The following is a 15,475-nucleotide window of genomic DNA, read 5'->3' as shown; positions in this document are numbered from 1 at the left end:
CACATTAAACACAGTGTGTACTGCACATTAACACACACTAAAGACAGTGTGTACTGCACATTAACACACTAAACACAGTGTGTACTGCACATTAACACACACTAAAGACAGTGTGTACTGCACATTAACACACTAAACACAGTGTGTACTGCGCATTAACACACACTAAACACAGTGTGTACTGCACATTAACACACACTAAACACAGTGTGTACTGCACATTAACACACTAAACACAGACACAGTGTGTACTGCGCATTAACACACACTAAACACAGTGTGTACTGCACATTAACACACACTAAAGACAGTGTGTACTGCACATTAACAAACTAAACAGAGTGTGTACTGCATATTAACACACACTAAACACAGTGTGTACTGCATATTAACACACACTAAACAAAGTGTGTACTGCACATTAACACACACTAAACACAGTGTGTACTGCACATTAACACACTAAACACAGTGTGTACTGCACATTAACACACTAAACACAGTGTGTACTGCACATTAACACACACTAAACACAGTGTGTACTGCACATTAACACACACTAAACACAGTGTGTACTGCACATTAACACACACTAAAGACAGTGTGTACTGCACATTAACACACACTAAAGACAGTGTGTACTGCACATTAACACACTAAACACAGTGTGTACTGCACATTAACACACACTAAACACAGGGTGTACTGTGCATTAACACACACTAAACACAGTGTGTACTGCACATTAACACACACTAAACACAGTGTGTACTGCACATTAACACACTAAACACAGACACAGTGTGTACTGCACATTAACACACTAAAGACAGTGTGTACTGCACATTAACAAACTAAACACAGTGTGTACTGCACATTAACACACTAAACACAGTGTGTACTGCACATTAAAACACACTAAAGACTGTGTGTACTGCACATTAACAAACTAAACACAGTGTGTACTGCACATTAACACACTAAACACAGACACAGTGTGTACTGCGCATTAACACAAACTAAACACAGTGTGTACTGCACAATAACACACTAAACACAGTGTGTACTGCACATTAACACACACTAAATACAGTGTGTACTGCACATTAACACACACTAAATACAGTGTGTACTGCACATTAACACACACTAAACACAGTGTGTACTGCACATTAACACACACTAAACACAGTGTGTACTGCACATTAACACACACTAAACACAGTGTGTACTGCACATTAACACACTAAACACAGTGTGTACTGCACATTAACAAACCAAACACAGTGTGTACTGCACATTAACACACACTAAACACAGTGTGTACTGCACATTAACACACACTAAACACTGTGTACTGCACATTAACACACACTAAACACTGTGTACTGCACACTAACACACACTAAACACAGTGTGTACTGCACATTAACACACACTAAACACAGTGTGTACTGCACATTAACACACTAAACACAGTGTGTACTGCACATTAACACACACTAAACACAGTGTGTACTGCACATTAACACACACTAAACACAGTGTGTACTGCGCATTAACACACACTAAACACAGTGTGTACTGCACATTAACACACACTAAACACAGTGTGTACTGCACATTAACACACACTAAACACAGTGTGTACTGCACATTAACACACTAAACACAGTGTGTACTGCACATTAACACACACAAAAGACAGTGTGTACTGCACATTAACACACTAAACACAGTGTGTACTGCACATTAACACACTAAACACAGACACAGTGTGTACTGCGCATTAACACACACTAAACACAGTGTGTACTGCACATTAACACACACTAAACACAGTGTGTACTGCACATTAACACACTAAACACAGTGTGTACTGCGCATTAACACACACTAAACACAGTGTGTACTGCACATTAACACACTAAACACAGTGTGTACTGCATATTAACACACTAAACACAGACACAGTGTGTACTGCACATTAACACACTAAACACAGTGTGTACTGCACATTAACACACTAAACACAGACACAGTGTGTACTGCACATTAACACAAACTAAACACAGTGTGTACTGCACATTAACACACTAAACACAGTGTGTACTGCACATTAACACACACTAAATACAGTGTGTACTGCATATTAACACAAACTAAATACAGTGTGTACTGCACATTAACACACACTAAACACAGTGTGTACTGCACATTAACACACACTAAATACAGTGTGTACTGCACATTAACAAACTAAATACAGTGTGTACAGCACATTAACACACACTAAAGACAGTGTGTACTGCACATTAACACACTAAACACAGTGTGTACTGCACATTAACACACTGAACGCAGTGTGTACTGCACATTAACAAACTAAACACAGTGTGTACTGCACATTAACAAACTAAACACAGTGTGTACTGCACATTAACACACTAAACACAGTGTTTACTGCACATTAACACACACTAAACACAGTGTGTACTGCACATTAACACACACACTAAACACAGTGTGTACTGTACATTAACACACTAAACACAGTGTGTACTGCACATTAACACATTAAACACAGTGTGTACTGCACATTAACACACACTAAAGACAGTGTGTACTGCACATTAACACACTAAACACAGTGTGTACTGCACATTAACACACACTAAAGACAGTGTGTACTGCACATTAACACACTAAACACAGTGTGTACTGCGCATTAACACACACTAAACACAGTGTGTACTGCACATTAACACACACTAAACACAGTGTGTACTGCACATTAACACACTAAACACAGACACAGTGTGTACTGCGCATTAACACAAACTAAACACAGTGTGTACTGCACATTAACACACTAAACACAGTGTGTACTGCACATTAACACACTAAACACAGTGTGTACTGCGCATTAACACAAACTAAACACAGTGTGTACTGCACATTAACACACACTAAACACAGTGTGTACTGCACATTAACACACACTAAAGACAGTGTGTACTGCACATTCACACACACTAAAGACAGTGTGTACTGCACATTAACACACTAAACACAGTGTGTACTGCACATTAACACAAACTAAACACAGTGTGTACTGCACATTAACACACTAAACACAGTGTGTACTGCACATTAACACACTAAACACAGTGTGTACTGCACATTAACAAACTAAACACAGTGTGTACTGCACATTAACACACTAAACACAGTGTGTACTGCACATTCACACACACTAAAGACAGTGTGTACTGCACATTAACACACTAAACACAGTGTGTACTGCACATTAACACAAACTAAACACAGTGTGTACTGCACATTAACACACTAAACACAGTGTGTACTGCGCATTAACACAAACTAAACACAGTGTGTACTGCACATTAACACACACTAAACACAGTGTGTACTGCGCATTAACACACTAAACACAGTGTGTACTGCACATTAACAAACTAAACACAGTGTGTACTGCGCATTAACACAAACTAAACACAGTGTGTACTGCGCATTAACACACACTAAACACAGTGTGTACTGCGCATTAACACAAACTAAACACAGTGTGTACTGCGCATTAACACAAACTAAACACAGTGTGTACTGCGCATTAACACAAACTAAACACAGTGTGTACTGCGCATTAACACACTAAACACAGTGTGTACTGCACATTAACAAACTAAACACAGTGTGTACTGCGCATTAACACAAACTAAACACAGTGTGTACTGCGCATTAACACACACTAAAGACAGTGTGTACTGTCTTTAGTGGAAGCTCATTCCACAGTTCAGCCTGTCTAATGAACAGAGGAAGCTCATTCCACAGTTTGGGACCAACCACAGAAAACGCTCCGTCTCCTCTGAGTTTGCGATGCGTCTGGGGGACCGAAAGCAACGCTTGATCAGCTGACCTGAGTGAACGTGCTGGGGAGTACGACACGAGCAGGTCGGACGGGTAACGAGGGGCAAGGTCATTAAGACATTTAAAAACAAATAACAGAATTTTAAAACATACGTCAGTGCGTCCGCCATCTTGGGAGGGGCATTTGTCAGGACTTCAGCAACGATACCGCATCACTGTTCTGCTTTTGGTTGTACAAACAGAGACAATCAGGACAATGGACAGCGTGGGATTACCTTCCACAGGGAGGACAAACATATTTATTGTTGTTGTCGTTGTGTTTAGCTCATATAACATTAACTTGGACATAGATGAGCTGGAGCCGTGGGAAATGCTCTCTATTCCCTGGCTGAAGCTCGCCCTCAAACAACAACAACAATATCAAGGTCTATTGGGTTCATCTGACGGAGGCTATTTTAGTTACAGTGTGTAGAATATTACATTTCAAAAGAAATGAGTGTCTCAGAACCAGTCAGTGTACTGTTCCCCGCCTGTTCCAGCAGGAGAACCTCAGCCTGATCCCAGTAGGAAGTTCTGTCTGGCTGTGCTCAAACAGCTGAGCAACATGTCACCCCTCACTCCTGTTAGACATACTGACATGTACACAGACAGTATTATTATATATATTGATTAGGAGAGCAGATCAACTGATTGCACGTTGCACAAGCAGTGAATGAATGTGATAACACAGGACTCTGAACAGGTCCATCTGGTCCTCACTAGGACCTCTCCTATCACTGCCCACATGTCCTGATGCTCTGACAGCCAGACTCAGTGAAGCCATGGCCGAGGTGGAGAGTCTGAGAAGAGAGGAGAGGAATGAAGAGATGGAGAACGGAGGGCAAAGAGCACAGTGGGGGGTCTTCTGGAGGACCTGAGAGGGAAACATCTAATAACTGAAGAGCTGGAAGAGAATATGTCATATAATATGGAATAATAGATAAATGTGTCACAATAAATAAATATGTAACAGGTAAATATCTAACTAGTATTTTCTATGTAATATTAAAGGTAACTATGTAAAAATAAATAAAGTATAACAGGTAAATATGTTATTGTGTGTAAATATGTTAAAACAAATCTAAATTTGTTACACAAAAAGTAATACCTTAATAATGTACATGTTCATTGTCCATAAATGTCCCATTGTGTGTAAATAAAGACTTTCCATATTGTTGTCATGGCTCCATCATGTTGCTGCTCTAAAAGGACAGGACAGCATCCCAATGTCCCGTCAGCAAACTGCTTCCATGTCCTCTCTAGACTTTCTATAAGTATGCTACATTAAATAAATAAATGAAATGATTTTTAATTTAATAAATTAAAAATGAAAGCAATGATTCTTCACAGTCCTGTAAATGTATATTTGCCTGGTTTTCTTCAGAAAACACGTCGCTGTCACACAGACTTGTTTAGGCTGACGGGGCAGACTTGCCCCTCACAAGATGGCGGCCGCTCTGACGTAACGGAGCGGTGGGCGGACACAGGCTGCGCGCGTCTAGTGTTTATGTTTATGTGACTGCCTCACCACCGTGATCACCTTTCACTAACTCCTTTAGGAAGCCTCCTAACACCTTTACTAACTCCTTTAGGAAGCCTCCTAACACCTTTCCTAACTCCTTTAGGAAGCCTCCTAACACCTTTCCTTAACCCCTTTAGGAAGCCTCCTAACACCTTTACTAACTCCTTTAGGAAGCCTCCTAACACCTTTCCTAACTCCTTTAGGAAGCCTCCTAACACCTTTCCTTAACTCCTTTAGGAAGCCTCCTAACACCTTTCACTAACTCCTTTAGGAAGCCTCCTAACACCTTTACTAACTCCTTTAGGAAGCCTCCTAACACCTTTACTAACTCCTTTAGGAAGTCTCCTAACACCTTTACTAACTCCTTTAGGAAGCCTCCTAACACCTTTCCTTAACCCCTTTAGGAAGCCTCCTAACACCTTTACTAACTCCTTTAGGAAGCTTCCTAACTCCTTTCCTTAACCCCGTGACGTCATCCACGGGGTTAAGGTAAAGTCGATAGTTAAGGAGATAGGAGGGACAATTCGGACGTCCCCAGAGACACAGAAAGACAGCAGAGAGAGGAGACACATGTCTCTGTGTATTTTCCTGTGCCTGCGGTGCAGCAGATATAGAGTCCTGCAGTGCCGCTGTGAGAGTGGACAAAGGTTCCGTCCGCTCTCCATGCTCCGGCCGCCGTCTCCGCTCCGGACGCCTGGCGGCGCTGTCGGTCTCTTCTTCCGTATTTAGGCTAACATGCGCGTCCGCGTGAGCGAACGCGTTCTCGGAGTGAAAGAGCATCTGCCTTGGAGCGGTCGTGCACGCGCAGAGGCGATGCAGCCGCGGCAGAGACAAGAGAGGAAGCAGAAGAAGAACCGGAGGACCGGAGCAGCGACGCCGGCACACAGCGCCTCCTCCTCGGCCTGACAGAACGCAGAGCCCCGCAGCATGAAGCGGAGCAGCCAGAGTAGGCGGGTGGGTGAGCGAGCTCCGCCCGGCGGGGCAGGGTTGGTGCTCCTGCAGCCTCCGCTCCTCCATCATCTCCTCCATTACCTCCCCCAGTTCCATCACTTCATCCTCCACCTCCATCACTTCATCTACCCCCCCTCTACCCCCATCACCTCCTCCACCTCCTGTTCCAGCAGTGTACACTACGTAACCAGAGGAGTGCTGTCTGTAGCGGTCTGTTCCTGATATTGTCTGTGATGGGTGGTGGTCTGTTGGGTCTGTGGTGGTCTGTCGTCGTCCGGTGTCAATTTATTTTATTGTAAATTTATTTTATGTAATTCAGCCAGGACTCTGTAAAAGAGATTAATAATCTCAATGTGGTTCTCCTGACTAAATAAAGGCTAATGAAATGAATGAATGGTGATCTTTTGGGGTCTGTGGTGGTCTGTAGTGGTCTTGTGGGTTCTGTGATGGTTTGTGGTTGTCATTGGGGATCTTTGGGGTCTGTGGTGGTCTTTTGAGGTCTGTGGTGGTCTGGGTCTGTCGTGGTCTTTTTGAGGTCTGTAGTGGTCTGGGTCTGTGGTTTTTTTGGCGTCTGTGGTGGTCTATGGTGTCTGTAGAGTCTTTGGTGGTTGTGGTGGTCTATGGCGGGCTCCAGGGTCTGAGGTGGTCTTGTGGGTTCTATGATGGTTTGTGGTTGTCTATAGTGATCTTTGGGGTCTATAGTGGTCTATGGTGGTCTTTTGAGGTCTGTGGTGGTCTGTAGGGTCTGTGATGGGCTTTTGAAGCATGTGGTTGTCTGGTGGTCTGTAGTGGTCTATGGTGGTCTGTAGGGTCTGTGGTGGTCTATGGTGGTTGCGGTGGTCTATGGTGGGCTCCAGAGTCTGTGGTGGTGTATGGTGAGCTCCAGGGTCTGTGGTGGTCTATGGGGGGCTCAATGGACTGTGGCAGTCTGTGATGGGCTGCAGGGTCTGTGGTGGTCTATGGTGGGCTTCAGGGTCTCAAATGCCTGAAGAAACCAGGTCCTGGCAGTTCTCTGGTCAGAGCCTGTTCCTCCAGTCTGACAGCAGATTTTTAACCTGAATAATTTATTTCTGCTTTTGTTCTTCAAATCAGACAACAGCTGCACTTTTCCTCCAACACATCTCCTCCACACAGAAGATCACTCAGCTGTTCACTCGTCTCTTCATTCGGCTGTTCATTTCACTGTTCATATGGCTGTTCACTCAGCTGTTCATTCGGTTGTTCGTATGGCTGTTCATTTCACTGTTCATATGGCTGTTCACTCAGCTGTTAATTCAACCGTTCGCTCAGCTGTTAATTCGACTGTTCATATGGCTGTTCACTCAGCTGTTAATAGGACTGTTCACTTGACTGTTCACTCAGCTGTTAATAGGACTGTTCACTCAGCTGTTAATAGGACTGTTCACTTGACTGTTCACTCAGCTGTTAATAGGACTGTTCACTTGACTGTTCACTCAGCTGTTAATAGGACTGTTCACTTGACTGTTCACTCAGCTGTTAATAGGACTGTTTCATGTCTCTGTAGCTGTTTTGTGTCTCTTCAATAGTAGTGGTGTTTTCGTTCTTCACAGTTGATGTTTGTGTTTGTTGGTTTCTGTCTCTGCAGTTGGTTTCTGTCTCTGTCTCTGCAGTTGGTTTCTGTCTCTGTCTCTGCAGTTGGTTTCTGTCTCTGCAGTTGGTTTCTGTCTCTGTCTCTGCAGTTGGTTTCTGTCTCTGTCTCTGCAGTTGGTTTCTGTCTCTGTCTCTGCAGTTGGTTTCTGTCTCTGTCTCTGCAGTTGGTTTCTGTCTGTGTTGTTTTCTGTGACCTCCTGTGACCTTCTGGCTATTTTGCATTGAAGGGCGTTCATGATGGCGGCCCGCCCGCCTCCCTGCAGCCAGAGAAGGCGGGATGGATCCGAAGGTTCTGCGGTCGGGGGATCTTCCGGGAGCTGTGGAGGAGCCGATTTGTGATGCTGAGAGGAGACCGGCTGTACATCTCAGAGAAGGAGGTGAGGACACACACATACTTCCTGTCTGGGACTGACACACAACCATCGACACCAGCAGGTTTTAACAACAGGAATCAAAGTTTGAGTTTGGAGTTTCCTCTCAGAGACTCTGGAGAAGGAAGTAGGGTGACTCAGCAGGGTTCAGGTATGACTCAGCATAATCAGAGGTTAAAATAAAACAACTCTGACCCGTGTGCGTGCATATTTACAAAATATTTCAGAACAGATTTTTTTCAACTTCTATCTGAGTCAGTAACCATAGAAACCGATCTGTTTGGTGTTTGGTGGCGTGACGACATCACAGGCCGCCTTTCAAAAGGTATAGACCACATGGTATCAACTGACCAATCACGTCGCTCATCACTGGGCGTAATACAAACCGGAAGTCAGCTGCAAGTTGTGAACACGAGTCGATAGTAGTGACGGCCATTATTCACATTTTCTAGAGGCTTTGAGAAAAACGCTCTTTACTTTGTTGGCTGTCGTTTCCGAAAATTGATCATCCAAATGACGTCTGAACGGCTCGCTGACTAAAACCAGGCGTGATGATCACCGCAGGCGTGATGATCACTGCAGGTCTGTCATCACGTCTCCAAACGTGTGCAGGTGTGTGATGACATCATCAGGTGTGTCCTGGCGTCCACAGGTGAAGGACGAGCGTAAAGCTCAGGAAGTGTTCGACCTCGCCGACTACGAGCGCTCGGAGGAGCTGAGGAAGGCGAAGAGTCGCAGCAAGAAGAACCACAGTCGCTTCACTGTGATACGCTGCAGGAGGCCGGGAAACACAGTCAGTACACCTGTTTCTACACCTGTTTCTACACCTGTTTGTTAGCCTGTTTCTACACCTGTTTCTACACCTGTTTGTTAGCCTGTTTCTACACCTGTTTCTACACCTGTTTCTACACCTGTTTGTTAGCCTGTTTCTACACCTGTTTCTACACCTGTTTGTTAGCCTGACTCTACACCTGTTTCTACACCTGTTTCTACACCTGTTTGTTAGCCTGCTTCTACACCTGTTTCTACACCTGTTTGTTAGCCTGTTTCTACACCTGTTTCTACACCTGTTTCTACACCTGTTTCTACACCTGTTTGTTAGCCTGACTCTACACCTGTTTCTACACCTGTTTCTACACCTGTTTGTTAGCCTGACTCTACACCCGTTTCTACACCTGTTTGTTAGCCTGTTTCTACACCTGTTTCTACACCTGTTTGTTAGCCTGTTTCTACACCTGTTTCTACACCTGTTTGTTAGCCTGTTTCTACACCTGTTTCTACACCTGTTTGTTAGCCTGTTTCTACACCTGTTTCTACACCTGTTTGTTAGCCTGTTTCTACACCTGTTTCTACACCTGTTTCTACACCTGTTTCTACACCTGTTTGTTAGCCTGACTCTACACCTGTTTCTACACCTGTTTCTACACCTGTTTGTTAGCCTGACTCTACACCCGTTTCTACACCTGTTTCTACACCTGTTTCTACACCTGTTTCTACACCTGTTTGTTAGCCTGTTTCTACACCTGTTTGTTAGCCTGACTCTACACCCGTTTCTACACCTGTTTGTTAGCCTGACTCTACACCCGTTTCTACACCTGTTTGTTAGCCTGACTCTACTCCGTCAGCTGTCAGCAGACCAGTGGTGTGTTCTTGTATCATTGTGAACCTGTTATGTTCTTGTTGTGTACTGGTTGTGTTCATGTTTCAGAATTGTGTACTTGTTTGGTATTCATCCTATTGTATTCTTGTTCTTGATGTGTAGTTGTTGTGTTGTTGTGTACTAGTTGTGTAGTTGTTGTGTTGTTGTGTACTAGTTGTGTAGTTGTTGTGTGCTTGTGTGTGTACAGATGTGTGTTTCTCTCTAGTCGTCCTCTGAGCTCCCAGATTACAGGTCCTGGCTGACTCTCTCTGCCTCATGATTGGTGGATTATCCTCCACAAGCCCCGCCTCCTCTGTCAGGGCTGCTCTGATTGGCCGCCCGTCTTTTTCTTTCCTGTGAAATTTAATCTGCAGAATCCCATTAGACAGTCAGAGGACGAAATCCAGCCGATAATCCCTGAAACACACACACACACACACACACACACACACACACACACACACACACACACACACACACACACACACACACACACACACACACACACACATCTCCTTAACTTGAGGCATCACTCACTTTGTATTTTTCACTGTGGAATCAAATCAAATTCTCCCCCGTTTTCTCCCTTCTGCCCTGTTACATTGCTGCTGTCGTCATAATTTCCCCCACTAGAGGGAGACAAACTGCCCACCTGGTATCTGCCTTGTACAGTTTGGCTGTGCAGTGGTTTGAGGGTCTGAGAGGATCTGGACTGTCCCTCTCTGCAGGTACCGAACCTGGTGTTTCTGGCCGTGAGTCCCGAGGAAAAGGAATCATGGGTCAACGCACTGAACGTGGCCATCATCAAGGCCAAGAACCGCGTTCTGGATGAGGTAGGGTGCAGTGCGGTGGAGGTCCACAGGAGAGAGTCTTTCACACGGTTTGAAAGACCTTTCAAAGTCCACTTTGTGTCCAGGTGACCATCGAGGAAGACAGCGTGCTGGTCCATCCCACCAGAGACCGAGCCAAGATCCCCCACAGCCGCCGCCTGCCAACAAGAGGACACCTGCTGGCGGTGGTACGGAGAATCTCCTCCATCTGTCCGGTGGTCCTGCACCTTCAGTCCCTCTGACTACATCTCTGAACCCCCCACAGGCCTCCACCTCCTCGCGCGGCACACTGATGCTCGACCTGGTGGCTGAGGAGGACTACCCACAGGACCCCTGGGAGAATGACTTCCAGGTGGACCTGCAGCACAGCGCCGACTCGCCTCGCGGGGTTGGAGGTCGGCAGCGAGCCGGCACCGACGTGTCGAAGCTTCGGGCGATGCTGAAAGAGCCAAAAGTGAAGACGGGCAGTCTGCCCCGCGGCAGCGAGCGGTCCTGGGGAAGACAGTCCCACCTGGAGGTCTCCAAGGTCTGCAAAGCACCGCAGGTCCAGGTGAGGTCCACCGGGGGGACTTCAAGAAGTCTGAACAAGACCTGAACCTGATCCAACAACTATATAGGACTGCTAATGATAATCACTAGCACAACATGACCTGAGCTGGAGACAAACTGCTGACCCAGTCTGACCCCCCATCTAACCCCACCTGACCCCCACCTGACCTTACATGACCCCCATCTGACCCTACCTGACCCCACCTCATCTCATCTGACCCCCACCTGAACTTACGTGGTTCCAAGTGAACCCCATCTAACCTTACCTGATCCCCATCTAATCCCACCTGACCCCTTCCTGGTCCTACCTCATCTCAAATGATCCCCACCTTACCGCACCTGACCCCTTTCTAACCCCTCCTGACCTTACCTGACCCCCATTGGCCCTATCTAACTCTACCTCATCTCAAATGACCCCGTCTGACCCCTTCCTGACACCTGTCACCTCCTGCAGGTTCAGTCCAGAACTCCACAGCCGGGAAAACGCTTCAGTATGCAGGGACGGAGCCGCTGTGCCTCCATGGACGAGGTCCTTTCCTCCAGGTACACAACATAAACACACTTGGTCCTTGTCCTTGAGACCCTAATACAGGTTTGATTTGCCCGACGTTGAAAATGAAAACCTACAGAACAGGGACCACCCTCTTGGTTTCGGGTCCCTAGCTTCCTCTGGCTCCCCGGTCCCTGACCTCCTCTGGGTCCCAGGTCCCTGACCTCCTCTCTCTGGCTCCGCAGGCCGGCCATGATCCGTTCAGAGCTGCAATCGGAGCTGCGACGCTGCCCCACGGAGGAGGCAACGGTGGCAGTGGCGGGTGCATCACCAGTGCAGCCGGTGGGTCAGCTGCAGAGTCTGATCGCCCAGCGGATGCAGAGAGCTCAGGAGCTGCTGGAGGAAATGAGACTGCAGGTCTGAGGGCTTCTCCCTGACTATCAGCGGCTTCACAAGCAGCCGCCACCCGCTAACCTGTGATGCTGTGATTGACAGGAGCTGCAGAAGGCCAAAGAGCAGCGGGAGCGAGGAGGCGGCTCGCCACACCTGAAGGCCGTTGACTCACCCAGACTGCACCACCTCCGAGGCTCAGACTCGCCTCACTCCAGGTCAGTCCCTCTGAAGTTGAATCCAGCAAGGTTTATGCAAATTCAGTGCAGGGAGTGGAGGTCCACCGCATCAGGAAACTTTGGTTAAACATCTAAACTAGCGGTAGTGGAACCACAACAAATTCAGCTGCTGCACAGCTTGTTTCTTGCCGCAAATGTTTTCAGAAATACTTTTTGATGAACTGTTTTAGTAATACAAATGAAAGTTTGTGACCGAGCCACTACCCTGGTCCAGTTTGAACTCCAGGAGCAGCAGACAGCCCTCGAGGCAGGACAGTTGATCAACACGCCCACCAAGCAGATGGGAGTGTCGATGCGGTGCGATTCCATGCGAGAAAAAATGCCCCTGTGGACACAAACCTGTAGAGGGTCTTATGCGGTCTGCGGTCTTATGCGAGTCTTCTAGAGGTTACAGGGTTTCCTAAAGACTCAAAGGGTTTTAGAGTGTCTCGGGTGGGTTAAAGTGTGTCAGACAGTCTCCAAGGAGCTGTTCAGGGGTCAAACGGTCATATGTTGTTTCAAAAGGGCTTGGGGGTCTCAAGGGGCCTTATAGGGTCTCTGGGGGTGTTGGGGTCTCAGGTGTTGTGCTTGTCTGCAGCTGGTGGTACATCTTTGTGGTCGTCTTCAGCAGGTCGTCGGGATCTGCGAGAAGCAGGAGCAGCGATTCACCTCGCGTCCGAAGCAAAGACTCTCCTCGGCTCAGAGGGAGGGAGTCTCCTCGGTCCCGAGCCAAGAAAAGTCGCTCTAAAGCCTCTGACTCCCCTCGCTCCCGAGGCTCCGCCTCTCCTCGCCTGAAGGCCCCGTCCCATCCCGCCGACTCCCTTGCAGCCAGGGGCACCTCTTCCGAACTGGATGAGTCGTCTCCGGGCGAGGGAGGAGCTGGATCCCCTCAGGTTGATGGTTCTCCGATGGGCAGTGAGTCCGCCTCCCCATGTCTGATGAGCACTGAAGAAGTTCAATGTCAGGATCTTTCAAGTCCATCCGGATCCTTCGAGTCCTCGCTGCCAAAAAGTCCCACCAAGCCACAGCTGTCCCCGCCGCCGCCGCCGGCCTCGCCGCCGGCCTCGCCGCCGTCCGAAGAAGACGAGGAGGTGGAGCGGAGGCGCGCAGAGGCCGAGCGCCTCCTGGAGGAGGCTGTGTCTTCGTGGAGGGAGGCGCAAGAGGTGCTTCAGGAGGTGAAGGAGCTGCAGAGCCAGACACTGCGGCGGCGAAGCCGAAGAACCAACGAGAAAATGACATCAGCAGCGGCGACTCCTGGGTTACCGTCAGCGACTGCAGCAGCACAGGAAGACGATACGCCAGCCTCGCACACATCCCCCATGGACGAGGACGAGTCCGAGATGCCGTAACGCCGTGACGAGCACTTCCCCAAACAGTCGTCCAATCACTGAGCTTCCTGAATGACAGCAGTTTACAACATGTCAACGTGTGAATCTGAACGTGGCGGCGAGTCTTTAAACTGTAATGATGTCGACGTTTCCACACCAGCACCCACAGGACTTCCTGTCTGCACTCTTCTCTAATCTCTATGTTTACGTCTCGATGTGTGATGTTTCTGTGGGTGTGGCCATCATAGCTCTGGTCAGCTGGTTTGTGACATCAGATCCTCGTCACAACCAGGAAGTGTAATTGAAGAAAAAGCAATAATGAACACACACATACACACACACACACACACACACACACACACACACACACACACACACACACACACACACACACACACGTTTCAGTCGTCAGTTTTTTTCTAATAGAACCTGAAACTTTTCCTTTTGTAACTCGATGTATTTCTACGTTACAGTGTGCGCAGGCTGTTGTGTGATATGAAACTTTCTGCTGAGTCGGAATTATGCTTTTGTAAAGTCATATAAATCCAGAGTCAAAAGCTAATGCTAATCACAGCTACTGTGGATACATGCTAATGCTAATGCTACATAGCATGTTGCTGTCATGAAAGGCTGACTCCAGTCTCCTAACCTGGTAAGCAGGAGTTTAGCCACATTGTAACAAAGCCACATCTCTAGCTAATGCTAATATTGAAGCTAACAGCGAATCGGACAGAGAAACATCAGCTCTGCAGTTCTTGGATTTCTTGCAGAGAGGACACTGAGACGTTACTATAAAGCTCATCCAAATGATCAGTTATTAGCGATAATCTATTATCAGGTTTTCTCTACATTTATGACTCATTCTGTCTCGGCCATGTAAAAGTTTGAATTAAAATCATTTGTGCGTTCAGTGACATGTTAGCTTGTCTGACCGATTAATTGTTTCGTCCTGAGTGACGTTCAACAGTGGCAGCAACAGCAGACAGAGTATTAGCATTAGCATGTTGCCTGCTGCATTTGTTTGTGTTTGAAAGTTAATGCACTTTTCACTCCTTGCTGTCTTTGCTGTTCTCACTCTTTTTTTCACCTTTCTTACAACTTTAAATCTCTGGGTTGATGTTTTCGAAGGATATCCTTTTGACTTCCTGTATTCTGCAGTGCATTGTGGGTAAATTGCACTGGAACAGAACGTTGTTGTTGCACTCTGAAAATAAGCTAAAGGTCGCTTGGCGGCTCATCTCTTTGAATAAAAATGTACTGGACATTCAGCTGGTCTGTGATTGGTTACCTGTCTTCATCATGTCGGTGTGAGTGGGCGTGGCTTGTGGTCTTCTCACCTGAGCATGCGGTCGTGTGACGTTGTAGCAGGACGAAGAGCTTTGGTGGATGCGTGCAGAGACGGAGCAGCTCAGTGAGCCGTGAGCAGCAGAAGAGCAGATGTAGGCTGCCGCGTACACAAACGGTCCATTACACCGCTCCACCGCACACGCGCGTGTGTGTGTGTGTGTGTGTGTGTGTGTGTGTGTGTGTGTGTGTGTGTGTGTGTGTGTGTGTGTGTGTGTGTGTGTGTGTGTGTGTGTGTGTGTGTGTGTGTGTGTGTGTGTGTGTGTGTGTGTGTGTGTGTGTGTGTGTGAGCGAATACTTGC

At 47.0% G+C, this 15,475-nt stretch overlaps 1 protein-coding gene across 3 annotated transcripts; it reads left to right on the top strand.

Moving 5' to 3' along the window:
- The first annotated feature begins 5,926 nt into the window (after positions 1 to 5,926).
- plekho1a (pleckstrin homology domain containing, family O member 1a) lies at positions 5,927 to 15,096 on the top strand. 3 transcript variants are annotated; one of them, XM_080485058.1, is made up of 10 exons: positions 5,927 to 6,406; positions 8,242 to 8,391; positions 9,038 to 9,178; positions 10,753 to 10,857; positions 10,941 to 11,042; positions 11,120 to 11,404; positions 11,858 to 11,946; positions 12,139 to 12,310; positions 12,389 to 12,501; positions 13,130 to 15,096. In XM_080485058.1, exons 1-10 carry the CDS (start codon positions 6,380 to 6,382, stop codon positions 13,848 to 13,850), a joined length of 1,905 nt encoding a protein of 634 aa, XP_080341184.1. In that variant the 5' UTR covers positions 5,927 to 6,379; the 3' UTR covers positions 13,851 to 15,096. The 3 variants fall into 3 exon arrangements, with proteins under 3 accessions (XP_080341184.1, XP_080341185.1, XP_080341183.1); XM_080485059.1 differs by having other exon boundaries at positions 6,240 to 6,406; positions 13,133 to 15,096; XM_080485057.1 differs by having other exon boundaries at positions 6,240 to 6,406; positions 13,100 to 15,096.
- Positions 15,097 to 15,475: the final 379 nt, after the last annotated feature.

The sequence above is a fragment of the Lipophrys pholis genome (genome assembly GCF_963383615.2).
Source record: "Lipophrys pholis genome assembly, chromosome: 17".
Classification (NCBI taxonomy): Eukaryota; Metazoa; Chordata; class Actinopteri; order Blenniiformes; family Blenniidae; genus Lipophrys; species Lipophrys pholis.
This window is presented reverse-complemented; position numbering and strand designations above follow the sequence as displayed.

Bases quoted from the DNA above. Each gene is read 5' to 3' on its own strand.
- plekho1a (XM_080485057.1), top strand. From the start codon at position 6,380: ATGAAGCGGAGCAGCCAGAGTAGGCGG. The intron at 9,179-10,752 runs GTCAGTACACCT...CCCTCTCTGCAG, and splicing joins GCAGGAGGCCGGGAAACACA to GTACCGAACCTGGTGTTTCT. The intron at 12,502-13,099 runs GTCAGTCCCTCT...GCTTGTCTGCAG, and splicing joins TCAGACTCGCCTCACTCCAG to CTGGTGGTACATCTTTGTGG.